The 27,939-nt window shown below is 37.5% G+C and overlaps 4 protein-coding genes across 8 annotated transcripts; 2 read left to right on the forward strand and 2 right to left on the reverse strand.

Annotated features, from left to right (window-relative positions):
- Positions 1-2,400: 2,400 nt before the first annotated feature.
- narf (nuclear prelamin A recognition factor) lies at positions 2,401-8,975 on the reverse strand. 2 transcript variants are annotated; one of them, XM_057056701.1, is made up of 12 exons: positions 8,702-8,975; positions 8,201-8,264; positions 8,060-8,125; positions 6,533-6,661; positions 6,309-6,441; positions 6,019-6,153; positions 5,342-5,460; positions 4,977-5,106; positions 4,628-4,700; positions 3,872-4,009; positions 3,388-3,545; positions 2,401-3,306 (listed from the first exon to the last, which is right to left on the reverse strand). In XM_057056701.1, exons 2-12 carry the CDS (start codon positions 8,255-8,257, stop codon positions 3,062-3,064), a joined length of 1,383 nt encoding a protein of 460 aa, XP_056912681.1. In that variant the 5' UTR covers positions 8,258-8,264; positions 8,702-8,975; the 3' UTR covers positions 2,401-3,061. The 2 variants fall into 2 exon arrangements, with proteins under 2 accessions (XP_056912681.1, XP_056912674.1); XM_057056694.1 differs by having other exon boundaries at positions 4,977-5,109.
- A 589-nt stretch (positions 8,976-9,564) lies between these two features.
- Positions 9,565-12,279, forward strand: LOC130539251 (cytochrome b-245 chaperone 1 homolog). The gene is made up of 6 exons (XM_057057472.1): positions 9,565-9,721; positions 9,939-10,026; positions 10,127-10,168; positions 10,258-10,428; positions 10,521-10,665; positions 11,618-12,279. Exons 2-6 carry the CDS (start codon positions 9,939-9,941, stop codon positions 11,829-11,831), a joined length of 660 nt encoding a protein of 219 aa, XP_056913452.1. The 5' UTR covers positions 9,565-9,721; the 3' UTR covers positions 11,832-12,279.
- Positions 12,280-12,451: 172 nt separating this feature from the next.
- On the reverse strand, positions 12,452-16,130 carry hexdc (hexosaminidase (glycosyl hydrolase family 20, catalytic domain) containing). Its single transcript, XM_057056658.1, has 11 exons — positions 15,860-16,130; positions 15,639-15,754; positions 15,446-15,533; positions 15,201-15,365; positions 14,945-15,128; positions 14,643-14,714; positions 14,358-14,556; positions 13,861-14,022; positions 13,674-13,781; positions 13,246-13,335; positions 12,452-13,158 (listed from the first exon to the last, which is right to left on the reverse strand). Exons 1-11 carry the CDS (start codon positions 15,944-15,946, stop codon positions 12,987-12,989), a joined length of 1,443 nt encoding a protein of 480 aa, XP_056912638.1. The 5' UTR covers positions 15,947-16,130; the 3' UTR covers positions 12,452-12,986.
- Positions 15,915-27,712, forward strand: uts2r2 (urotensin-2 receptor 2). 4 transcript variants are annotated; one of them, XR_008954036.1, is made up of 11 exons: positions 15,915-16,056; positions 16,349-16,615; positions 17,578-17,804; positions 18,863-18,938; positions 19,065-19,107; positions 19,557-19,621; positions 20,184-20,240; positions 20,436-20,589; positions 21,830-21,953; positions 25,949-26,013; positions 27,203-27,342. XR_008954036.1 is itself a non-coding variant. In XM_057057264.1 (10 exons), exons 2-10 carry the CDS (start codon positions 16,548-16,550, stop codon positions 27,337-27,339), a joined length of 951 nt encoding a protein of 316 aa, XP_056913244.1. In that variant the 5' UTR covers positions 15,915-16,056; positions 16,349-16,547; the 3' UTR covers positions 27,340-27,712. The 4 variants fall into 4 exon arrangements, 3 of the variants coding, with proteins under 3 accessions (XP_056913244.1, XP_056913254.1, XP_056913268.1); XM_057057264.1 differs by lacking the exon at positions 25,949-26,013 and having other exon boundaries at positions 27,203-27,712; XM_057057274.1 differs by lacking the exon at positions 25,949-26,013 and having other exon boundaries at positions 20,529-20,589; positions 27,203-27,712.
- Positions 27,713-27,939: the final 227 nt, after the last annotated feature.

Below are 27,939 nucleotides of genomic sequence, written 5' to 3' on the forward strand. Positions count from 1 at the left end.
GTTTACATCAAATGTATACCAAAACCGGATCACTTTTAAAATGCTTTACAGCTGAAAATGTATCCATAGTGGTGAACTAATAATGAAAAGGCTTATGTGTTTCTGTTTTAATTTAATCTATAGGGCTTAATCAGCGCCTGGTGTCTCTATATAATCAATACCCGCACACATGTTATTGAGGACAAGTGACTGGAAAAAGTGAGCTCTTCAGTGGCAAAACAAAAACCTATTACCAGTATTAAAGTTTGAATTTTTCAGATGTATTTAGATAACTAAAGGACAAGACCTTTTGTACAATCTCCACACAACATATCTCTTATTGTACCCATGTTTATTAATGTACATGTACTATATTGATGATTTCCTGGAAAATGAAAATTATTCAATTTTTCCAATATAAAGACCAAGAAGCTAATATAAGTTAAGACTTTGTGATCGAGGCCTTCCAGTCATGGCTGGATCTAGAAATGAGCATCCCATCCCCAGTCTGCTGTACCCCAGCTCTGATGGTTATATCTACTCTTGAGCATCTCATAATTGCTGCTCCAGTGAGGAGCAGCAAAACAGCGATTGCTGATGTGGTCAGACTAATGAATATGACTGTCCAGATTTGGATCCTGCATTGTTCATGAGGACTTTCCTATGTGAAGAAACTCATTCTTTTATTTATACTAAATATACTCCTTCTACCTCTCACCATGATAAAGGTGCCAATAATGGTTTCCATTCCCAATGTCTTTGAAATCTAGATATAGCAAATTGCAATAATACCAGTTGCTGCCAGGTAAGTCCATAACCCTCCTCTGTCCATGGATTTTGGGATACCTGTGTTCGGCCTGTTAAGTCCACAGATGTAGTCTTCTTGGTGACTTGTCCATTTTCCATTTGCAGTAACATTACATCCTTGTCATCTTGGAAACACCTGTGCAGGTAGACCCCCCATGGAGTCAGATTGTAATATAAGGCATTTGATTTTTGTAGATGAGTTGACACACACTAGAGAATAAAGGAGAAATGGTTAAAAATGAATCTGTTAAATGGTTAGTCTTTCCTAAAAACACTTTAAAAGGTCTGCCATTTCATTTTTTCAAATATAAACTTTTGGAAAATATGAAGGTATATTTACAGACATTCTTTGCTTTACATACTAGAAGTATAAAGAATATTTATACTGCTTTGCCTACCAGTCTAAGAAAGAAATTTGTCATTTAAAATTGCAACCAAAGGGAAAATGAGTTAAAACACACCTCGTGCTTAAAACCTCACAGCAATTAAGTATAATTTGTATAAACATTTTATTACTCACATAAAGTCAGTAAGAGGTTTCTTTTCTACACATCACATAGTTACTTAAAAAGCATACAAACAATTAATTGTTATAGTGTCTCTTTTCCATGAGTAAAGAATGAGTAGAAATCATTTGGAAAGAGAAAACAGAATAAGCCTTGAAGAATTATAAAATTAGACCTTTTTTCTTTATCTCATATACACTTACCTGTCCAAGAGTCGAGGAGTACCTCAGCAGGCATGCAGTTTAAAGCCCACAGACACAGACTCTTGTTGAGCTGTTTCTGCTGCATGGGATAAAGTGTAAATGATGCAGGTAGTGTATATGCAATGTGGTAATTATACAAAATCTGTTTTAAAAATATCACGGTTAAAAAAATATCAAGGGTCAACTGCCCCTCAGCAGAGTTCAAAACCTAGCATGTTTCTGAAGGTGTATTTTAAAAGAAAGGGCTTGGTTTCAGCTGGGCTGTATCTAGTAGGAGTCTAGGTGCAGTATGGGGAATGTGTCACACCTGAATACATTCAAATATAATGTGAAATATTATAGCATACTATGAAAATAAAAATTTCAGATGTTCACAGCTGAAAGACCTAAGAGATAAACATTTTTCTGAAAATATTTGAAGATATTGCTGGCAGTGAAAAACTTTTAAAACAATGACGTTGTTTCAATATTTAAGGCCATTCAAGAAAGAAATAATCTTTTTCAATTACCTTTAGAAACAACCACATTTAAACTCCACAATAAACCCCATTAATAATCACATTTTTCTGTTACCATTTGTCATTGTAACACTCAATATCAAATTAACTAATAAAGTCAATTTACATTTACATAATTTAAATACAGCTGATCACTGGGTCTTATTTACAGATATAGACCAGATATCTGCAGAGTGTTTTTATTAAAGAGTTAGCATTTTTGTTTTAACAAGTAGCAAATTTAATATTTTTAAAATGAGTGTGTAACCGGTTCTCATTCATCCTAGTTAATATGTAAAAAGACAATATACAAAAGTTCCAAAGGCATTTTATAAGTCATGATTTATGATATCTTATCACACCAACGGGCAAAAAAATATTTTCAGGAAGTAAAATGTTCAGGTGAAGTAGTTTGTAGAGCATTTATTAATGGAACGCAACATACCAAACAAACAATGAAATTATTGGAATGGAAAGATATTTGAACTAGGATGGATTACAGATCATGTAACTGACTGTCCACTCTGTCAGGTAATAGGTGACCTTTAACCTCTTGTTCACAAAGCAGCTGTTTTCAATGACAGCTGAGTAAACCGCACCCTGTTGCATAGTTATCATAGAACACATTATCTTTTCTGAGAATAAGTGATTGTGTTAATATCACTTATTAGCTTGGACTGAACACGTGTGACATACATCCGATACACTTATGCATACAGTACATTCAGCGTACAGGTTCAGTTTGTCCGCTCCAGTACGGTAGTTGTATGATGTGGATTATTGCTCTAGAAACTAACACAAAATGTTCTTGGTTGCAACAGACATCTTCTCTTTTTAGAAGGGCTACAAAAGCATGTTATATTCATGTTTTTCAGTCTGCATAAAATGTTAAAACGTGTTTTTTGGATTCATTGGCCCGGTTTCAGTTTTGACAAGCGGACTCCATAGCTCAAATAGACATCATCCTCTTGTGGTCCTGCAGAGGAGCTGCAGCTGTGGTTTGAGCTTGACAATTTTTTGCCAGCAGAGTCAAAACATTCAGGGTTCATATTTAACTTTCCATCAATTCTCACCACTGCATGTGTGGGGGCTGTGTTTGGCTCTGAATCTGGCTTTTGTATTGGGTGTGCAGAAGCATGTTGGCCTGTGGTGAGTCCTGGCCCTGCAGCCAGTCATGATAGAGGGTGTGCAGCGCCGGGGTGACCTCTGGGAGATGCACTGGTAGACTACTGTAGACCTCTTCCATCTGCTGGATGAGATTTTTATCCAGCTGGCCCGCCATGGTTTCAGCCTGACCACGGCCGCTTATGCAGCCTGAGTGGAAACACAAGAAAACATTCCTTAACAACTGCAGGAAATTATATTTGAATATTCTTTAAAACCATGTTGCGTTACCTCCGGGGCAAGACAGCACCTCTACCAGCTGATATGGCACACGTCCCTTTCTCATTCTGTGAACTAGTGTCTGGATGTTCCTAAAACCGTAGACAGCAGCAAACTGTAGCAGAGTTTCCCCATCCCTCTCTAGAGTCACTTCTTGGAAATCTCTGTTCCTAATAAAGGATACAAAATTTACCTGAAGAAATAAGATGCTAATCAAAACCTGTGAACACTCATTTGAGTGATACAAGTACTAAAAACAGCAGAAGCTATTTTAGACTTAGATTTAAAATATATATATATATATATATATATATATATATATTTGCCATTTACATTAAGTTTAAATATTGAAAATGCTATTACAAAATATAAAGCGACATGAACATCAACACCTCCAGTCTGTTGCTTTTAAGCCTTCAAATTTTTACAAAATAATCAATAGAAAGAAATCTCTACGAGAGAACAGAACAACAATGTGTTTCAAAGGGTGGCTCACCTGTGGTTCTTATATGTGATCTCATGAACATCCAAACCAAAGAGCTCTTTGGCGGCATATTTGAAAACATGTTCCAAGAAGCCTTCAGACACTCGACCCTCATGTCTCATTAGCACCGCATCTCCAGAGTCTCCTAGTCTGAATTAAGAACACAACCGGGTATTTTTTAGGGAGTTTGGGGACGGTTAATTTTGGTGGAAGAGTAACAATTTTTTCTAGTTCCTGAGTAAATGAAAAAAGTTCCTGTCAAGCAGAAAATGTGGAAGTGAAGAAGTGTGGCACTCATCTGAGACTTGGGAGTGATTCATGCAAAACTATATATTTATATATATTTTAATATATTACCAAGAAGGAGAAAGTAGGTGTTGAAAAGGATGGGTAAAGGTTGAGGTTGGTGATTCATTACTTGAAAAAAATGGGCTACTAAAATCAGTAGAAAACGGTTAAGGAGCCTATGATGAGAGATGACTATAGTGAGAGATCTGGAGATCACTGGCGATCTTCACCACAGCTGTATCAGTGCTGTAAAGTGGACGAAAACCAGAATGAATCTCGGTAAAGATTGAGAGATGATTGTGGGTTGATGGAACAGAGACAGAGGGAAAGGAGGAATGTATGAAGTTAGTGATGAGTGGGGACAGAATAGAAAGAGTTTGATAAGATTTAGTGGTGGAGGATGTAGACTAAGTGCACAGGATTTTGATTTCTTAAGTTCATTGTTATTTCAAAAAAAAATTGGGGATAAGAACTACTTACACATGGTCCAGTGGAACAGAATCCAGCTCATCAACTGAAACCCTCCTCTGCTCCATCAGGCCAAAGATCTCTCCTGTAACACAATAAAAATCATCACTACACTAAAATAACACACCAAATCAGGTGGAGCAGGTGACAATAAATGCTTTTCAGACCAGGGACAATAACGGCAAGCCGCCCTGCCAGAAGTACAGAGTTAACTCGTCTCATATATTCATGGTTTATTGAGGTTCTTGAGCTAACAATTTCCTGTAATTTTAACAACCTTAAGCTTACAAGAATCTATAAATACAACTTAGAAAACAGGTTTGTACATATAATTCTAACACCACATTAAAGCAAAAAAGACCTGACGTAAGGACACAGTCCACATCTCTGGCCTCAAGCAGGCTGTTGTAAAAGTCTTCTCTGACAGCCTCCAGCTTCTTATCAAAGCAGGGGGCCACCAACATGTGGTAGATTTTGTCTGGACTCAACTTCTGCTGGGAGAAAAGAAAAAAAAAAGTCCACTTCAGTAAAGCACATCTCACTTTTGATCTGAATAAACCAGCAGATATACTGTATATTTATTATATGTGATGTGAATTCTCAACTGACTATAAATCATCATTTAATCTAACAAATACTGTTGTGATAACAGCTAAGAGTCTGTCGTTTTCTGACTACAAATAAATAATAAACGGACCAATGCAGATGAGTGAATCTGACACCCACCTGCTGTTTACAGAAGAAGTCTTTGACCAAACAGCCCATGATCTGCTGTGGAGACCTGGCTGTGCAGATGTGAGGAGTGACCAAACTGCCCAGCACACGCTCTGAGTAGCGGATCCACCCTGTAACACACGCGTGCAGAATAGAATCCAATTCATATCTTGCACAGTCTGGCACACTTCTTGATATAACCGGCTGCAAACATCCACATTACTGTCTGTTAATAATAGAATAAGAAAATGAAGCAGAAATGCAAAAACTGTGTTCAACAACATAACAGAATTTAAATTTTAACTGATGAATTTATTTCTCTCTTTTCCACATGACTAAGGGATGTACACACAGCTGTGCATTCTTTACAACTTCTGCTGATAGAGGGTGACAGTGAGAAAGAGAGAGAGAGCATGTAGGAGTGAATAGTAGAGAAAGACTAAAATTATTCACTCTTGTGATTCATCTTCAGTAAAGGGAGTGGTTAAAGATACATGTTGTATCTTTCCTCTGCAGTACCCCTGCTGCTATCTCAACTTCTCCATGTATTCAGCACACAGCATGAAAATGAACTGTGTGCACATTTATCAGCCTTAGAAGAAGCAGCGGACAGACAGAAGAGAATTGCCACCAGGATCTAGAATGTGAGGAGGAAGAGGGCATTCCAGTGGGGCGGAAGTCAATGTTACCTGGGCAGGAGGAGGTGAACATGGGCAATGCATGGGAGTCGTGGTGCTTCCTGCGATACCTCTGAATAAATTCCTTCTGACACTCCAAGATGCTGAAACCTGATGCTAGATTGGTGTCAAACACATAATGCACTCCTGCAGAGAAATCCATACAATAATTCTTAACATATTTATTGAAGGATAACAGCACATGTTAATCTCTTTTAACCCTGTTCACCAAAGTCATTTTTCAGAATAACAAGTGGGATTTTAAGTATGAGTGTTGGTTCGATTCCAACACTTTTGCTCACCTAAACCTTTGAGAAAGCTGCAGAGCTTGTGTGCTGCCTCTGTGACTTCCATTCCAAACTTAACTGCAAAGAAAGGAAGTGACTGTGGACAAATCGATGCCACCAGGACCTTGTACTTTGACGCATCACATTTCTGTCAAATGAAACACCGGGCACAATGTCAGGTTTAGCTTAACATGATGTACTTTTTTTTTTAATATATAGATGGCAGTGTGTTTGCGAACCTTGTTGAGGGCTAGGACATGTTTCACTTCCTCCAGGCTCTGCTGAGAAATCTTCACATTCTCATCATCAGAGAGACAGCCGTCACATGATAAACAGGCACTAAGCAACAACTGGGATCCTTCGTTCACCTGAAAGGAGGGAAAAAAGAATAGTTTGTTTTGTATCTTGTTGACTGAGCAATGTGATGCACTATTTCTGGCCGCAGTTTGATGTGGAAAACATGAATAACAAACACTTTTGTAGGAAGTGACTTACTTTGTAAGGCACAATCAAGCCACCACGTAATGGATACCTATGTGAATAAAACACTACCTTACAGTCCTAAACTATGTACGGTAGTACAAGGGCAACAACCGACACTACAGAGCTACGGAGAGGGGGTGAAGAGGGATATAAACAGGAGAGAAGGAGAGAGGACGTGAGGGCAAAAATAAGTGCTGTTGGAAGAGCAGTCGCTTTAGGAAGAGCTGTGTCTTCAAGAGCTTTTTGAAGGAAGAAATTGTCACCTCTGCTCTGACAGAGCTCAAGATGCCCTACCACTGGGGAACAAGGTCTGTGAATGATCTGAATTACTGTGCCTTTCTTAGCCCCGTAGATGCTACTTTGATAGTGGCTGAACAGGCAGTGTCAAAAGCATGAAGAAAAAGTGAATGTTGACCAAAAGGGGCATAAAGGTAGTTCGAGATTGAGCGAAAATAGAAACAACGCATATAAATTCTGCCAGTGCCTGCATGAGCTCCTCACCGACTGGGATGATATAAATTCCAGTCAGTCAAAGATGATTTTCCCCACAATTCCATCCACATTGCTAACAATGTATATAATGAATAAAATACATATAAATAAAAAATCTTAAAAGATTAAGGACCTCAATAAACAAACAAAAGGCAGCAGAAAATGTAACATCAAAGGTGAAGGATTAAACTCTAACAAGATTTAACAAGCCATTCTAAACAAATACATAACAACTGATCATTGCTTTTAACGCCACTAGATTATTTAAGTAATTAATTAAGTTTATTACAAGTAATTCCAGAAGTAAAGTGTAGTAAAGTCATAAAACATCAACGTAACATAATGAATGTTCAGTTGCAACAAACATTGCTGATCAACCGCTTTAAACACAATCATAAATATCTGAACTCCATTCTAAACCATACCATGAAACAGTACAGATGATAAAAAAATGGGGCTATGCATTTGGAGAAATTGGAGGTGTGAAAGTAGACATCTTAACTCCAGCATAACAAATAATAATCAAGCTAAACAGCCAAATAGGTGATGGAAAAACTTTTATTATGCTAGAAGTGTTATTCAAATAATTTAAATTATTTACATCATCCCTTGTAACGTAAATGTGACAGATGTTATGGATTTCCACTCAAACCATCTAAATGTTCTTTAACATCGACCAAAGCTAATTTAAAATATAATATAACTTTTTTCCCCCCAAATAGCATACATAAATTAGTCAGGATTTAAATTCCCAAGTCTTAACAGTGAACTGAATGTACCCTTTTATTTACCTGTCCACCGATTTCATCTTTTTCTTGAAGAGAGCCAGCCCCATCATCGCTGTTTTTCTTGTTGCACTGTAAAGACAAGGACCAAAACCAAGGGATGAACACTGTAACTCATGATACAGTCATGCTGATTCAGAAATTTACCTGTTTGGTGCAGTTCTCACACTTCTCTTTGCGCTTTGTGAGATTGACCTCTGACATTTTCCTCCTTGCAGATTAAAGGAAACATATACTGTGTAGGATTCTCAGTCTGCCCCACCCTCCAGTCCTATCACAAGCAGTGCGCTAATCACATGCAACAGCTCAATCATGCTGACATCATGTCATTAAAACAAACTAAATGGATAATTATATACACAGGGACAGAGGCAATTAAAAGATTTGTAAAAACAATAAATTGTGCTGATGTTCTGCATATATTATTGCTTCAGGTGTTATTATTAGGAACAGCCGTATATCTGATAAAACATCCCGTATATCTGATAAAAGGTGTCCTAAGTCAAAATGTACACATTTCCATTTAGCTTTCGTTCAATGAAATACGCTACTGCGTCACAGAACCATCTTGCCGACAGTGTGCCATTGATTCAACAGTATGCCAGCGTCTGTGTTGACATTACAAGGTCGAATTTTGAGGCAACTCACCGGACGGTTCCAGACAAAGACGTACAGAGAAAACTACAGGACAGTGAGGACAGCGGACAGCGGTAGCATGTGAACGCAACAGCAGTTACCAAACGCTCGATCACTGGCGACTTATGTCCTCTGTGAGTCAGTGCTCGCTTCAGCCTCGGCGGTTATGTCGCTATGAAGAAACTGCCGATTTTAACACGCTAAGCTTTTAATATTCACCCATAACACACACAGGTCAGTAAACGTTCGACTCCATTGGAGAGCCCGGCAAAGGCAAAGCGCATGCGCAAAACTCTGAAGCGAGGAGAAATCCATCTCGCTAAATTGAGTCAAACCATTTGGCTCGTCTGTGCATTTATTTCAGCAGAGGAGCACCTGTGTGCAGCTGTATAATTTATCTGACATTCTCCTTTACATCATCATTTTATGTTGTTAGGTGTAAATACATATAATTTCCCCCTACAATTAAGAACATTAGCTAAAACGCGTTTTTTTCCTTTAAAATTTGTTTAGTTTTTAAAACAATAAAATAGAAATCTACTAAACTCGAGTTTATATGACATTAAATTGGCAAAGTTAGTCTGACATGGCAGAAACAACACAATATTCACAAAATATATGGCGGATGATCATAATCGGTAAACGATCCAGTACGAACGACTCATTCGAGATTCGCTCATATAGATTTAAGAAACATAGATTTAAGAAACGCTTTTTAAAAAATGTATTAGATAGACGCAAACCAATAAACAAAAATGAACACATATAAGATATGCTGTCTCTAAAATAGAGCTGGGCGATTTCTTTCTTTCTTTTTTTAAATACCTTTTGTGTTAAGTTTTTATTTTATTTCTCAGACGGAAGTGAGGATGAATCTATCCAATCAGGAAAAACCAAACCAGGAAGGAAGTATCGCCCATTCACAACAGTTGCAACAACATCAACTTCCCTGTAATTTAATGCTCGCATTTCTTCGTATAGGAGTTATTTTTTGTCTTTTTAGTGATTGAGAGACATAAGGGCGAATTGGAGGTGAGTGGTAGTACAGGATTATTGTTCGAATCTTTACATTAATTGGGCAGTTTTGAACAACTCTCTTACATTATCCTTTTCTATACAATGTGAAATATACTTCAAAGTTAATTAGATTTCGGGAGACCGACAAAAATACATTAAGATTCAAATAACAGAATCTGAATTAAAATGGTCTATTAAATCTTAGAGTGCAATTCACTTCTTCTGTGTTTAGATGGTTTACATGACAGTAGAGGAGCACAGCCTCAACCTGCTCCACCTGAAGAGGTCGCCAGGTATTCGCTCCTGGTCTCTCCTTGTTGGTAAGCACTGGAACACATTCTGGTTGTACTGCATTCCCAATGAAATGATCTGAGATAGATCTTTTTTTTTTTTCTTTTTTTTACTGTGTATTGTTTGCAGGTATTGCATCTGTTGGTTTTGCAGCTGCATACTACAGCTCAGGTGTGCAAAATTTATTTTACATCAGTTTGAGTATAAATTTCCAGATTTTCTTTCTGAAACTGTTTTTGTCTTCTTATGTGGCGATATAGACAGCATCTTCTGGAAGCTTTTCTATATGACCGGCTGTCTGTTTGTGGCAATGCAGAATATGGAGGAGTGGGAGGAGGCTGTGTTTGACAAAACCAAGAATCTGATTGAGCTCAAAAGTTTCAGTTTGTATGCTTTCTTCCTGACATTATGGAGGAAAGGTCATGAAAAAGGTTGGTGAGATCAGTTTCCTCTCAACAATTAGTCTTGTTGATTTGGTAGCAGAATATTTAATGTTTAATATTATGTCTTTTTTTACTCTCAGTTGTGTTGGATCTGAGGCAGCTGTGTGACATCTGTGTCCAGGAAGAGAGGGTTCGCTATTTAGGAAAGGGCTATCTGCTAATGCTGCGGTTAGCTGCAGGCTTCTCCTACCCCCTAACTCAGAGTGCCACAGTTGGAGGACGGAGGTATACCTTTTGGTGCTAACAGCTTAAATTAACATCCTGTTGAGTAAGGTATTCTACATCCACAGAAGTGCTTCTGCACAGTTCTCCGGATCTGCTTGCAGACATTAGTTTGGTTAAGCTAAAAGAAGTATGAATGTTTGTATAAGAACCTTTTTGTAGTAATTGATGGTCCACTTTAATGACATCACTGTCAGCCTGTTCACCTCATTTTACTGTTCCTGATGTCGGTGTGTATGCAACCAAGTCAACCTATGGAATGGAAAAATTGCTTCTCAGAAGGCAGCAGCCTGGCTAGTTTTAATAGATTTTCCCATAACTGCGTATTGCCATAGACTCAATGGTCAGTCACACAGAAACACAAATGTAACTGTTAATTTTCTCCAAACTGTGGGAGCTTTATTTGCGACACTGCAAGCGATGCCACTGTATCAATCGGAACCCTTCTCCACTAAAAACCAAAAAATTAAAATAACTTCTTTATTCAGCATTTATTGATGCCAGGTACATAAACATTGATCAAGAATCAGAATCTAAATTGTCTAAACATTACCATGTATGCAGCTTAAATGACTGGTTATGTTGGCAGAGGGGTTTCTGTAGAATTCGAAACAATCCAACAATTCCAGGGGGAAAAAAATCAGAAATTAAAATTCTTTAGTAGTTCTTACCTCATTCTTTTTTCTCTCAAATGTTATCTTAAAGATCTCAACTCAAGCAGCTCAAAATCTAGGGTAAACAATGCAAAAAAGACTTATACATTAATAGTCATTCTAAAACACTGCAGGACTAATGCAGTTATTAAGATGATTTCTACCCTTAAGTTATTGTCACAATCTGTTTTTATAATCTATTGTGATGTGAAACAGATCTGTACAAATTAAATTACTAAATGAAAGAAGCATGATTTGCAGAATTAAAATAGGAATTTAAGTTTTCCTCTACCTACTGTCAGTGATGTGGAGGCAGTGGCAGCTTTGCTGAAGCGGTTCCTGGGCCTAGAGGAGATGCAGCACCGCAGGCAGCAGGAAGAAGAGGCTGAGTCTGGAGAGGAGGAGGAAGACTCTTTTGACTACAGCAGTGACTCTGGTGATGAGGAGATGAACTCTGAGTTTACTGTGACTGACAGTGCTCCTGTAACTTTTTGTGGACTAACTAAAGAGACATAAGATCATAAGACATTACCTAATGTAATTTGTAATTTTTACATGCATGTTGGATTGTTGGCATGTGCTTGTAGAATATGGAATATATTTTCTTGGGAGCCTTAATTTGGAAGTGGGCTACCAAATAAGAAGAATGATAACAATCTAAACTGGAAAAACATAAGATCCCCTTTGAAGATTTACCATTCAAATGCTCTAATTAAAATTTCTAGAATTGTGTTAGGTAGTATGAAAAGATGCATTTGCCATAAAGGTTCTTCTATTTTGATCTAATTATTGTTTAAAAGTACACTCCATTTTACAATTTTACATACTAAACTCGAATACATCAGTGAAAAGTAATTTGCCCACTATTCCCTTGAACTACACAGGTGGAAAACAAACAAAAATTCATCTTGTTTACCCCAAATACAGTCTGATCCAGGTGAATAAATTGTAACCAAACATGAAATATTTTTTCAGTTTAGTTCATGTTCATGTGTGTGAAATGTGCTACTTTGCATCTGATTTGTCTGTTAAAATGCATGTACTTTTTGGTAAACCAAATACTGAATCTCAGGTAACCCTTTTTGTGATTAATGTCTGATGATGAATTTTAGTGTGTTCTGTGCTTTAAAGAAAAATTATTTTGGATTTTACATTTTTCATTGTACCTTTAATATAAACACTTTTACAGGGATTATACAGATGACATTTTCCACATCATTTTCTTCATGCAAGTCATGGCTGTCAAATAAAATGCTAAGATTTTTAAAATGTAAATAAAAGTAGTATGTAATTAACACTGGAAACATTGCAACCCCATATTTAACAGCTTATACCACAAAGATAACACCTGGAATTTGAGCTGGCCTACTTTTATTCCCAGTTTATCCTATGCTGAAAATGTTACATTATGTACAATTAAAGGTTTTATTCATAATCTCTTGGTTAAAAAAAAAAGAAAGAAAAGCTACAAAAGAATATGGCCCTCTTTGTCATTCTTAAAAAAATGCTAGTAGCACCCCCCCACAAAAAAAATCAATGACAATATAATCAACTATATCAACTAAATCTACAGTTTTAGTGTGACTACATTTTAAAATTATTAATTTCAATATCATAGCTGATGTCCAAGTACTTCATATTTTAAGGATTTGCAGGAGACAAAATATAATTTCAAGGCACCATTTCCTTCACACATGCCCTAATCTCCTCTGTTATCCTTCGTAGAGGTGCCATTACAGGATGGACGTGTTCCTCCATCCACTCTTGAACTGTTGCCTCATGGAAAAGACACATCATCTCCTCTCTCATGGTGTCCACCTTCTGTTGTAATGTGGTTAGAATCCTGAGGAGGCCAGTTGAGAGAAAAAGTCAGTTCAATGATCTCTGACAAGATTTCACAGAAGTGTTCCTTTTATATAACCGATCTCACCCCGAGGCTTTGCTGTGAACCTGCATGGTGATGAGGGGAGTTACCAGCTTCATCCGCCGATGGTACGGGCTGAACCATCCTCTTATGAACCTACAATACCATGTGAAAAAGTAAAGCTGATCTATGTTCCTCAAAACAGAATTCTATTGTAAAATGCTACAGATGTTTAGAGTAAAAGAGCTTCTAACTCTCACCTTCACATACAGTATTTAATATGTTCCAAACATTCCCCCAAAAAACCTTCAAAACACTTTTATAAGCCCTTGGTGGTTAAATGAAAGTAACCACCAAGCAATTAATTTTTTTTGCAATGAGGAAAAAGTGATGTAATCATTGAGCTACTCTTCTGATTTAGCAAGGAATTGCTTCTGCTTGAATGTCAAATTGTTTCTACAGGTCTGTGAGATGTTGATGTTATCACAGCTCACATGTCATTTTCAAAGAATCGTATGTCGTCAGAGTTCAGTAGCGTATTGAGCTCCACAGTCAGCTCGGCCAGCCTCCTTCCTGGGAACATTGAATCAACCGCAGAAGACCTGAAGGGCAGCATGAAATATAAACCTGTTAGACTGGAGATGCACATTTTACTTTGATGGTGGTGTGTCCAGATCTCACCTTCCTATTTCCTCTACCTCAACTGAGGAAATGCCCAGCTTTTCAGTAACTGCAAACTGGGCCTCAGAATTGAAATGACCAAGGAAGAGCGTTTGGAGACACGATGCTAATGATGGAAGGGCTACAGGCATCAGTTCACACAGCACTGACAGGTGGTCATACCTAAAATAAGGACATTTTGCAAACTCTTATTTATTCGGTGTATTTATTCATTCCTTATTTATTTTTACATGGTAAAACTAGAAAAAAGACCCACATTAAACAAGCAAAACAAAATCAGCATTTATTTGTTGGTATAAGAGTAAAAATGGATTTATAAAAACCATCATAAGATAGAAACTAAGCAAGACTAGTGTGCACATGCACGGTTTGGTATGTTACACATTACCTCCCATTACCCACTGTCTTAGAATCAAATTGAGAATAATCACATCTGCCTTCTACACATACATCACCTAAGAACAAACACTGAGATAAGACTTTCTTCCAACTCTTACCTCTGCCAGCCTGTGATAGCAATTCCCTGCAGGGTTACACCAGCAGATAAAGAAGCAGCCACCCTCAGCCACTGCAGATGATTATCCACGTGTCTGACCGTGCTGGGCACGCATGTGTAAACGTTGGTGGAGCCTTTGAAGGAGCTGGCTGCCCATAGCTCTGTCATTCCAGCACTGTGGTACTTCTCCAACAGAGACACTGAAGAATGCAGGTGAAAAATAAATATCACACCTAAAGCTCTACAAAGTGTGAGTAACCAGTAATTGGGACTACAGAATTCTAACCTGTGATTTCCACATCCAGGTCAGGGGTGTAGTTCCACAACATTGGCTGGACCAGTCCCACTAGATCACTAGCTGTGATATAGATGTTATACATGGTGATTAAAATAGTAATCCAAAACTAGTCCAAATGCAGCAAATATCAGAACATTTATCTGCTATAATACAATAACAAACTTTTGGTTGCTATTTCACCTTTAATTAAACAATACTAAAAAAATGCTAAAAAAATCTATTAATAAATAATAGAATGTAATATAACATATAATATATTTTACTGGGATCTACTAGTATTTTCTACTGACCTATTAATGTTTCCTGGCTCATGCCTCTCATCATGTCATCCCACATTATGATGGTCATGTGAGGCCATTCCTCCTTGATGGCCCTGGCCAGCTTCGTCACATGACTCAGGAAAAGCTTCTCGACTGTACGGTTGGGCAAAGCCAACCACAATTTAGACTCATCCCCCTCACCAAGGGTGTACACCTTACAGGTTTGTAGAGAGTGCTAATTAGTCATTTAAAGCTAATGCATCCTTTTTAAAAGAGGAGTTCAGACCTCATCAGCTCCAATGTGTAGTGTGTTCAGGCCTGGATGAAGCTTCACCACTTGTCTCAGCATCTCCATCACTAGCCTAACACCCTCCTCTTTGTGAGGGTTAAGGGTTCCCACACAATATGGCACCTCTCTTAGATTCCACAACGATCGATGCTTCAGCACAAACTAACAGACAATGCAGGAAAGCAGAGTCAGCACAATGTTCAAGAAATTCTAAATATGAATGAGAAAGGTTTTAGCTTCACCTCCATGTGACCAAAAGTCTGGACAAGTGGAATTATTTCAATTGCCTTTGATTTCGCAAATTCCTGCATAGAGAGTACCTCCTCTGGGCTGCAAAGTGCACACACTTACATTACATGCTTACATTTACATACTCTTTTTAAGCATAATAGGAAAACAAACAGAACTACAATATGTTTATTTCCAGAAGAGCACCTGTAAGCAGGATGCGTTGTAGCCTGCAACAGCTTCAGCTCCCTCTCATATGGAAACGTGTCCTCATACTCCACCAGCAGGCCATCTGCTCCCAGTTGAGAGAACAACTCGATCAGCTGAAAAGATAAAACACACCTCACTGGTTGCAAAACACAACAATGAAGCAAGGTCAACAGAGCTGAAGCGGATGTGATCCAGCAGCAGCTCACACTTGATCCTACCTTATGAAGGTACTCTACTCTTGGAGGGGCTCCTTTCAAATCAAGATGAACTAATTTCTTTCCTTTAGGCCAAGGCGCACACGCCATTCTGTTGTTTGCCAATACAGATTTTTGTGGGCTTGTTTATTAGTGTGGAATGGATAAAAACTGGAAATAATCGGCCTCGCTTGGGGAGTCGAGACTACGAAAATACTACAGTAAGCTGATATTTTGTATGACTGACGCCGCGAACAAGGTGGTACTGTTTAACCAGTTCACTTTTCTGAACAACACCCATTTCTCTGTGCCGCTTCCTGGTTAATCGTTCGAGATGGTCGATTAGTTTAGACTGGCCAGGAAGATAAATAATTGTCGGAGAAATTGGCTGTATTTTAAACCGATTTGAACTAAATGCATTTAACGCCTATAATTTCAAATACGAAATCGAAATACATAATGTTCATTTTTCAACGATTTCTTTTTTTCTTTTTCTTTTAATATGTCTCATAGGAAACTAGGAACGTGGGCCAATGAAAAAACAGTTTCTCTTCCGGGAAGCCAATGGTTGGATTGAAATACTATTAAAACCAGGAAGTGAACGAGATTTCAGGCAGGCAAGCCAAGTTGTTGGCGTGGTGTCCTCTGTGACCAGTTATATCCATATAAAACTGTGAAGTATGAATGCTACGCTGTAGGTATTTATTTCCAAATGGCGCTGTTGCGACAAAGAACTGCACAAGGTTCGAATGCCGCTGAAATAGAGAAAAAGATTAAAAGGTAACCGAACTAAATTGTGGTTGTTTTTTTCTTTATGTGACAGCCGGCGTTTGTCTGTCTTAACAAGATAACCCAAAAAAGTTATAGATTTAGATTTTTAATGGAATTACCATGAAATGTGGACGGTGGACCAAGGAAGAGCTAATTACATTTTGGTGATGTTCTGGATTCTGCAGGGACTTTGCCCTTTTGATCGTCCAAAAGATCAAAGCCAAGGGCCACGTAATGCTACTGTCTATATAGAGTATATGCTATACAAAGGGTGTAAATCAAAATATGTGGGGAGATGGCCACATGTTTGGAGATGTTTAGCACAGGTCTGCACACTTTTGTGCGGAGTTTTTTCCCCTTGGTTATCTGATTGTCATTGCATAGATATATGCAAATATTGTAACTATCTTGTCAATAATAGTTAATTTGAATTCAGAATTTTCTTTGTTTAATAACATGAAAGTACAATCTGCTGCCAGACTATTCAATTGCAATGTCTAAGATACTGGACTTATTTACTGCTAAATCACTTAAAATCAGCATGGCAACTTTTATGCTACTCTAGACCTGTTCAATGGGAATAAGTATTGTGAGACTATTAAATGTTCACCTTATTTTATCTCACCTTATATGATATGTGCTGGATGCATGTGTGGGACTGTCTTGTGTCTTGATGTCTTGACCATTTGTTTTCAATGCAGAGTTCTATAACTCTTTTTTTTTTGTTTTAGATTTATTGTCTCAATATTTCATTTGTAGTCATTACTATCATTAAAATTCATCTGTATGCCAATTAGCACAATTTACAGAATATCCAGGTCAGGTATAGTGCTACGTATCATCATCATAAAAACCTCTTTCTTTCCTGCTTACATTCTTATTTCAGACAGCAGAGAAAAGGGGCAATCCATATAATAATGCACAATAGTCTGAGCAATGATACATGTACACCCTTTTCTCTATTTTTGTAGAGGAAATGCACTACGCCAGGGGTCGGCGTGGAGGGGCTCCCGAGCAACTGCTGCATTGCTCTTGGTCACTGTGTCAGTATTTGTAGCAGCTTTATGGCTGTATGTGACCTCTCTGGACAGTGATGTCACAGAGACGCTGGTGAGCCAAGCCGAGTTTGTCTCTCCACAGCCCAGAGTTTACAACATTCAGTGCTCTGAGGACTACAACAACTACAAGCGGTATCCAGGTGAATTGTCCTTGCCATGTAAAGCATTAGACAATCAGCTGTTAACTTTTAATGTGTTAATCTGATTTAAACAGGAAAAAGGTATGTTTATTTTTTTTGCTACCTATCTGATGTCCACTACACATTTACATGTATAAAGGGGGGCGGGGAGGGGGCTATAGAGTTTACACAAGTGGAGCTAAACTTACTATATAATAAGCTCTTAATCTTCAAAATCAGTGCTTCAAATATGCCTGCCAGACTAACCTCACACAGACAATGCAGGAAATGTATCAAGTACTAAATTATATATCACATAGATTAATCAAAGGTGTAGAACTTAATAATGACCCCCCCACCAAAAAAAGGGATAATAAACATTTCAATTGCAACATTGTTAAAAAAAAAAACCCTGACTCTTTATTCATAATACCTGCTGTGCTGTTTTCACATAATTTAAAAAGTAATTGTAATCAATGTGTGTCATTCATTACTTCTGACTTCACCTTTTGGGTTAATTACCTCACCAAGGAGGTTGTTACAGCCAGCATATTTTGCATGTCTCTCAGCCAAATAAGAAAAGGTTATGAAAGGACATGGAAAACTTTGTATTACTATACTACAGGTGTAAGTCACGTGGGGATATTACCTGTTTGGCATTTAAAATGTGCAAAATAGTTTGAAGTTTAAACAGGCACTAAAAAAATGGCAAAAATTTAATTGAACTGAATTCTTGATTCTTTTGTGAATAACGTCCTTACTATTTTAATTAAGACATTTTACTGTTAAACTTGTTATTTTATTCACTTCTGCAGAAACTATGCATTTACACAACCCTAATCAATTGAATTTTGTTTTTATTATCTGTATTGGCTACAGAGTTCTATTTTGGTTTGTCCCTGGTGTCAGGGAACAAAACAAGCTTTTGAAGGCTTAGACAGTTTCAAGGGATGGTAGTCCTGATTATGCTGCTGTTAATTAGAAGAAATTCTTTAACTTTTGCATTCCCTGAGCCTAAACATTAGAGCCCACCTCAGTGAACTTAGAAATTCATTGTGTCTGATTCTTCTCCGTCCTAGGATGCACTCCTCAGAAGTGTGGCCGTGCTGTCATAGATGCAGTGGTGTCACGGGAGGAAGCTCAAAGCCTGAAGAGGTTGACACTGCCATATAAGCCATATGTATAATCAGCACTCTGCATCACTGTTTTTTTACACTTGTTTCCAGTGCAGCTGTACCATTCTTGCATTCTTACTATATGGTGTCTGTCTCTGACTCACAGACTGGCAGAGAGGGGCCTGGCGCTAGCTGGTTCAGAGGGAGGAGTGAGTATTCCATCAATTTCAGGACAGAACAAAAAGCATAAGTGTTCTTTGCAGTTCAATTTTTGGATGTTTCTTTCTTTGATGTATTTATTACATTTATTTATATACTTAATACATTTATATTTATTACATATTACATTTATACATTTATATTAACCGAAAAATTATCAAATTTTTCCAATAGCAAGCTGACAAAGGTGTTTTGATGTATTGTCACCTAGTGGTCAGTTTAACTATTTATTCTATATACACATCTTGTCTCCCTGGTGTAACAGACCTCTCTTAACACTAGAAAGCAGTGTAATACAATAGCAAAGCTCAACCTTGACAAATGCCAGGTAGAATAGAGTGTTTTACATGTCAATGAAGGCATAAACCAGGGCAGAGAACACATTCTACTGATGCCACTAATTGACGTGCAGTTTATTTTTCTTTTTTGATCCACGCAGGCTTCAATATTGGACTTGCATTCAGGAGCATTGTCGATGGGGAAACAGTTTGTCAATATCTACAGGTAGAAGAGTTGACAGCAGAAATTCTATCCAACATACTATGTAAACATGTATTACTTCCAAAAAAGTGACTTGTTCATCAGTCCTTTATGATGATCCTTGTGTAGTGCAGCCAGTGACTCCTCACAGCATCCATTTATCACTGCCAACAGAAACCAGATTTATTTGAATCATCTTCTCCACTGTGTTTGTCTCTTTCCTCCTAAAGTATATTCCATTATTTATTTTTCCTAGCTTTACCCCTGTCGTTGTCTCACCATGACAGGCAGATGGCTGACACTGAATTCTCAGGACCATTCTGAAATATTTTAATCAGGAAATAATGGCAACAATGCTCCCTCTTTTTATCCCCTTCAAGGGGCTTCCCGGTGTGAAGCAGCCAGCTGGTTGCTATTTGAGGATAGCTGGTTGTCACATGCGTCTGGTGCACTGTGTTGTAGTATGAAATGTACATCTACAGTATTCTAACAGATCCTTTTTCTTGGTGTGTTTTTCTTTTTCTACTGCATTTTTGTTCATTTGACTTTGCTTTGCTTGTAACTGCCTGTTTAAATATGGCCGTAGATATTTTGGTGATCATATTGGGGATGTGTTCACAGAAGAGGATTTTCAGCTTTATAGGTTAGTTGACTTACCGTAATTGTGTAATGCACATTTTTTTCAAAATGATAATTAAATATTACTTTGTGCTTCCATTGTTCATTTTCATCTGTGTTAATGTGTCTGGAAAGTTCAATCACATTAATGAAATATATGGTAGATGTCCTTACTTTTAGCTTGCAATCTGACACAGTTTCTCTGTTTTCCATTATTAAGAGCTGTCCGTGGTCGAATCCAGGCAGTTATTGCTGACACGTTTGGTTTGGACCCAAAACTGATGTACCTCACCAAGCCCACTTTCTTCTCCAGAATCAACAGCACAACAGCAAAGACGCAACACGATGAGTACTGGCACCCACATATAGATAAAGTAAGGCACATAATGTGATTATTTCTTTTGGATGACTTCCAGAATCTTACTAGACATCTTTGGGGTGTACATTATTCAGAAGTGTATGGGAGTATGCACATCAGGAGTCAAAGCTGTGGAATTGGTACTTGAAGAAATTAATTCAGTATTGGCCACAAGGCCATCTGTCCCCATTACACATCACTTGTTCTGGCAGCAGTCATTTCTATGAGTTGCTACCTTCATGAGGTATGGCAATGATTGAAATAATTCAGTTTCACATGTAAGCTTTTTAAATTTTGCAGGATGTCTAGAAAGGCAGTCATGTAGGATCAGAATTACTTGTATACTATTTTTTTTTTTTTCATTTATGGAATTTAAAAAAAAAAAAAATGATATGAGAGAAATTCGGTTCCTCTGGTATTTTGTAGCCCTGTTGCTTTCTCTGGACCAATGTTTATTGCATTTTTGTGATGATGCAGTACATTTTCTTCAACTATATGACATCAATAAGTAGAAACTGCCTCTCACAGCCAATGTGTGTGAGATGTCATCATCATGTCACACTTTTCTTACTTGACTGTCCAGAAAGTATTCACAGCACTACATTTCTTCATTATTTCTTGTTACGGCCTTATTCCCAAATAGATCAAAATAATTTGTCACCTCAAAATTCTACACATTGACTTCTGTAAATGAGCAGGTGGGTTAATCTAAATGCCCATGTGCAGAAGAATAAGTGGCATTCAAACAATGATATCAAGATCTCTCGTGGTGACAGTCAGATCTGAGAGCTGACACTGGAAACTGACACATTTAGGGCATTTTCATGAGTTTGTTCGCTCCTGTAATCATGCCGTTTGCTCTGGCCACACTCCATCACTCATAGAGAGACATTGCCTAATGATTGTTCTCTCAATAAGGGAGGTTTGTAGCACTTTCTTGAAGGTTGACATACATGTTTATTTCACCTTTGGAGCTATGATCAAATGAGATCACTGTGTGTGATTTTTGTTTTTGTTTGAAGAGACACCACTTGTTCCTTTTCAGCTGTCTTTGATGTCTCATTAAGGCTGCACCCTGTGAGCATCAGCCTCTACAGCTGTTTAAGCTCTCGCGGGGTGTAGAGCCTCTGCAGTGCATGACTGCTTTAATCATATAAATGTTATAAGTACCCAACTTGAAAGTGTCTAATGGGTATATAATGTGATCTTTTAAAAAAGCATGATAGCACTGACCTACCTGTGTTATTCTCTGTTAGGTCACCTATGGCTCCTTTGACTATACTTCACTCCTGTACCTGTCTGACTATGGCTCTGACTTTAGTGGGGGACGATTTATCTTCATGGACCAAGATAGCAACAGCACAGTAGAACCACGAGCAGGTAACTACCAGCTGATAAAGGTGAAATTGTATTTTTTTTTAAACCACTTTAGCTTCAGTGTTGATAATAATATTTGTCGTGACTATCAGAGGTAATGCCTTTATTTCCTCTTCCCCTAAGGAATTCCATGAGTAAATGTAGCAATGTATGTGTATATGTGGCTGTAGTAAATAATCTACACAGTCAATATGGACAATTTAAAGTGTCTCACAAATGTTAGAACACAATTTTAAAAACTCAGCCATTGTATATTCTGCCAAAAACATTTGACGGTTATATTACATATTTTGATTTACACCCTTTGTATAGCATATACTCTATATAGACAGTAGCATTACGTGGCCCTTGGCTTTGATCTTTTGGACGATCAAAAGGGCAAAGTCCCTGCAGAATCCAGAACATCACCAAAATGTAATTAGCTCTTCCTTGGTCCACCGTCCACTCTCAATTTGATTTAATCATTCGGAAATATGGTTTAGTTAAAAATAATTGATGTCCGCAGCTCTGGCACAGACCAACTATCTGTTTAAAGTACGATATGGATTAGCCTAAACCTTTGATGATTAATGTTGACAGGCATTAAGAAATCAGCACTGTCTTCATTTGATGAAAGCAGGATTGGTGTTTTTTTTGAATACGGTAAGTTTGTAGCTGAGCTTCCCATTTAGAGTGCAGATTTGGGCCCAATCCGAGTAGTTGTATAAGCTCTGTACTTGCCCTGATGCCTAATTGCATTACAGTAACAGTTAAAAAAAAGTTGTTTGCTCATGTGATTGTTTTCTGTGACTTTTCATGTGTTTGAGGCAATATATCAAGTGTAATTTGCATTAACTTCAGCCTCTGACTTGAATCCTATGGTGCTATATATTTCACCTGCTGTGTATGGCACCGGTAAACATTGTTTCTCCTGAATGAGTGAAGGCTTAGTGAGGCTGTGTAATATGGAAAATCTCTAGAGGCTCAAACCTCCACCTGACAGCCTTGATGCCATTCTGTCACATCTGACAGCCAACCACCGCCCCGCTGCCTCAGTCACCTTGTCCCTATTTCCTATTTTTTTGCAATCTTTTCCCCTTTAGTTTTAACCAATGTCCATTGTTGTCAGCTGTTTAAGCCAACTCCTCTGTCAGATTTAAGCAAAATTCTAAAAGGCCATCCTCTGCCCTTAGTCTTCAACTTTCATTTTCGCTTCAGTCTCCTTCCTTTCCATGCCATTCATCTCAGTTGAGCTTTGTTGGACACCCTGTTTGCCAGACAGAGGGCTCTTACCCAGTCAACAAAATGTGAAACGGGTCCTGGGTCAATATTATTTCAATGGAATGATGAGGAGACACAGTGAGTGAAAGACATTACAAGGGCATGTTGCTTTTCTGTTTTCCAGGGAAAATGACAAACTGGGAGAAAGTGTAATCTTTATATCTGGACAGATGCTTAGGTTGCTGCAATAATCAGGGCTTACTGAGATGGTAACAAAAAAGGTGCAATTATTCCAGTCAGATAACATTTAGGGCCTATTTCTTAGAGTGCACATGAACAGTGGCCTTCCTTAGATGTAGAGGAAGAACTAGGCACAATGGACTTCCTCTGCATGCCAATTTTACCTAGTGGTTACTCATGATAATGTGGAAAAAAATTCACGTGGCCCAAACCGTTTCCCCTTAGGTTTACATTGAAAAAGAGACATCTGTTAAACTGTGGAGAGGACACCTTCTGCTACTAACGTGGTCAATTACTATTCCTTGTATTCTATATTTTTAAGTGTTGGACTTTTTCTTTGATAAACTTTTCCAAAGCTCTGAAAATGCATATTGCATGACAGCGCTCTGTACAATGATGAGCACTGCGCGATCAAGTGATATTGCAAGAAAAAACATTCTTTTAGACAGAGTGAATAGACTTACTTTACACAAAGACACTCAAAGACATATGATTTTTTGGTTTGTATCACATTTATTGGCACTTGGTAATCTTTGTTCTTGAACATAATTATGTTTTTATCAAGATATTATTCATGGAATGAATTAAGTGATATTAGAGTTGTACATTGTTAAACATTTTTTCATAAACATTTTTTTTTCTTTAATGCATGGCAACAAAAAGGCTGTTTTACTCACTATTCCATAAAACAATAACAGGTTTTAACAGAGAAGAACCAAATGTCTTTCCCGGTGTTCCTGAATACAGGTATATACTGCCCATACTGGTACAAACAGACAAAACAGAAAATACACCTGGATCCTTCAAATATGATAATATACTTTCCATTGTCATATATTTGAAGTTCAGAAAAGTCAGATCAGATCATTTCCAGTCATTTACTGAATCTGATAACATGGTGAAGTTGTTATCATTAGAATGACAAAAGAATGCCCTAATAACTTTTCCAATAACCTTATTTTGAGGTGTTAAGATGTGACATTTTGGATTTATATGCATTCTAAAGGATTTTGAAATCTCTATTGTGGGTCTCCCATGGCAATTTAATTCCATTTTAGAGTTTTAATTTTTCATATTTATAACACTAAATTTTTTTTACCCAATTGTGATTTGGGTTGACTAGTGAGTAAAGATTTCTGATAGCTAAATCATGTACAAACTAAATATTTCCATAATTCAAATATCTGTTTTTTTCTCTCCTGCCAGCACCTTTCCTGTTGAGATAATGAATTATTCATTTAGAATTTGGGATTTATGGAAAAATAATTACTTTGACTTCTCGACAACAGCGGTTTATCGCATGATAAAAATGTTGCTTTTCCATTACACTTGCAGAAATGGCTGCTAAATTGCTTCCAGACTTGTTACATGTATATTATATGTAAATATGATACATTTGAAAATCTGTCTGCTGGTGCCACAGCATAGCATCATATCTGCGCAGCAGGATCAGATTATTCATTTGTGGCTCAGTAATGATGAACATGAGAAGGGTTGTCATCATTTGCAGGGATCAGGTGGGTTTTTCAACCTGTTACTAAATATAGTTCTACAACAAACGCAAATCAATCGGTCAGGAGATCATACTTTCTGACAGGTTCATGCCATGCTGCTGATTTTCATTTCTTTGGCTTCTTTGTAAAATTGGGGAAACTATTCAACCATTCATGTTCAGCCATAGGTTGATCTCAGGCACCAAGACGCCAGATGTTGATTTTATCTTTTTCTACGTTCTTTGATTTGCCGACAATACCATTGGCAACTATATAATGGGTGACAGTACTGACAGCTTACTGAAAGCAAAAGATGAGGATGCTAGCTATTCTGAGCAGATTAGACATTGATTCTGGAAAATCAATACCCTCACATGTTCTAATAGGGAAAGTGATTGGCAACATGTAATTGGTGTTGTTGGTTTTTGTCAGAGCAGAGGTCTGATGCAGGTAAACACTTGTTTCTTAGGGAGGCTAAAAGATTCGAGCATTTCCTGAAGTGATTTGTTTTTTGGTCAAAAGACAATAGTTTGAAGGATACTCTATAGAGAAGCAAAGGAGGAATTTTTTGCCTTTAATCCAAAAGAAATAAGCATTTTTTGTTCAAACAAGTCATACTGTTTCTACAGGGATCTTAGTGGACACGTAAAACCATAGGCTCACACAACCTCGTTCAGCTCTGACAGACTTTCTTTTTTATTAAAGATGATGATTGATACTTGGAAAGAAAGAAATTGTTTCCTGTGAGCACAGAAGAATACACTTCCACTTTGTTCTAGCCTTGGTTAAAAAAATGTCTTGGTCGCTTACTGGGATTTTCAATTTATTTCACTTTGCTCTCTCGCACACGTAATGGAAGCATATACCAGCTCAGAACACCCAACTCCTTGTATCCAACAGGCTCAACATTCTCACATCTTTGTACCAAGTTAATCTAGAACCTTGCTGGATTAAGGAACATTTTTTTCCCAGCTGTCATTTTGAGTCAGAAAGGCTCAAAATTCCATCATCTCAAGAATTCCAAATGTTTTTTTGTTGTGATTTCACCCTGTCCAACTTCACCAGGAACATTCTTCTAGGATTCTTCGTGTGGTGTGGCTAATTTCAACAGGCAAAATCAGTGATTCTTGGTGAGAAAGTACAATCACCCTGGCTATATGATTCCAGATTTTTAATGCTGTTTAATCTAGGTGCTGACCCTTTTACAAAGGCAGTTTCATAAAAAAGCAAACCTGAAAACCACTTTAAAATATAAATCCCTGAATCATGGTCACAGCCACAGAGTGGATATATATCTGAATTTGGATCAGGTTGTATTTGATCAGACTAGCTGTTACATAGCAAAAGCTCATTAGCTGGCCCAGTGGAGCAAATCTTTTGATAAATAGAAGTACCCTGAGCCAACCTCTCAGTTTGAAATTCAGAAAATAATCCATTTTGGCATTTGCTAAATCCAAGCATAAATCGAGCGTGTCCTTACAGCTTCACAGGTTCAGGCCCCTGTCTTGGTTCTTTGTATACTATATTTGCACCTTATCTGATTTCTTTCAATGTCCAATGCAACAGGCCTGAGTACACATAAATACATTTCAGTATTTCCAGAAAATCATTTTATTTTTATTTTGAAGAATATTCATCCTTGCTAAAATGGATGAGCATTAAAAAAAATTTACAGGCTGTTACTGGCAATGTTATAATGTTTATTTTCAGTGTATGTTTACATTTCACTGTAAGGAATTCATTTTAAATTTTTAAAGCTTCAACCATTTTATGGTATCAAGAAAAAGATTATTAGCATCAAATTGAGTCACTGGTGGGGAATGAGTAGTCTTACACTCTTACACAGTATGATGGGTGCCAAAGATGTGTAAAAGTGGCAGTTAAATAGTTACCAGACATGTTGGTTGTACTAAAGAAATATACTGTATATGTCCATGTTCACTATATATTTTACCAACAATGCTAATGCTGAGTATTTAAGAAGTACAATTTAAATTGAAAACAATTTTTCAAAAATGAAAGATTTTCATTTTTTCATTTTTCAAAAATGAAAGATTTAAAAAAAAATCTGAATTTTTATTTTTTTCCCCCAATACCTGTAGTTACCAACAGATATTTACTGATGTCCTGTAAAGGTACATTGATGTTACAAATGTTTATTAGCATTAAACAAGCTGCATTCTAATCAGAAGACTCACACCCTGACTCTTGCCATGCACATTATGTGCGCACAATATCGATATGAGTATTTCCCTTAGTGTTCTATCAGTTTGTGTTATTTTGAACCATGTTTGTTTCCTCGGTCATTTCTTCACACAGGACGGGTTTCATTCTTCTCCTCCGGCTCAGAGAACATCCATCGAGTGGAGAAGGTCACATGGGGGACACGCTATGCCATCACTGTGTCTTTCACCTGCGACCCTGAATATGCCATCTCCGACCCAGCCCTGCACTGAGTCACCCATAGGCGACGCTGCTCCCCACTCACTCAGACAAGCCCTGTAACAAAGACCGGGAGGGTTTTATTAGCCACGATAGTCATTACCCAGAGTTTTTTCACCACTTTTAAAAGTTTTAACTTGCAGATTGTGCAGTAAAAGGCTACTGCTCACAACATCACCTCTGAAATTGTTTTTGATGATGTAATTTAATTTAATTTCTCATGAACACACAAGAAGAATGTATAATTTCCCCTCTGCATTCCCAACAGAATATCTTTCTTTTTTTAATCAATAGATCTTTGGTTTGTTTTGTCAGATTTCTTTTCTGTTTGAAAACTTCAGCTGCCATTCTCAGGCTTTTTTTAATAAACCGATGTGTACCATCTGACACTGTTGAGTAATGTCTTTTGGACAATCTTTCAGTTATATTTGAATCTGTTTTAAAGTTAAGTGGTCAATAATAAACACTGCCACATTTAAAAAAAAACTATTAAGTTCTAATACATGAGGCATGTCTGGAGCAGGTTTTGGTTCCAATTGTTACTTATTAGTACAGAATAAATACCAATGATAGCAAAAGTTAAAATAATTCCACAATATTACTACACTCCATTC

Source organism: Takifugu flavidus, chromosome 1, assembly GCF_003711565.1.
Source record: "Takifugu flavidus isolate HTHZ2018 chromosome 1, ASM371156v2, whole genome shotgun sequence".
Classification (NCBI taxonomy): domain Eukaryota; kingdom Metazoa; phylum Chordata; class Actinopteri; order Tetraodontiformes; family Tetraodontidae; genus Takifugu; species Takifugu flavidus.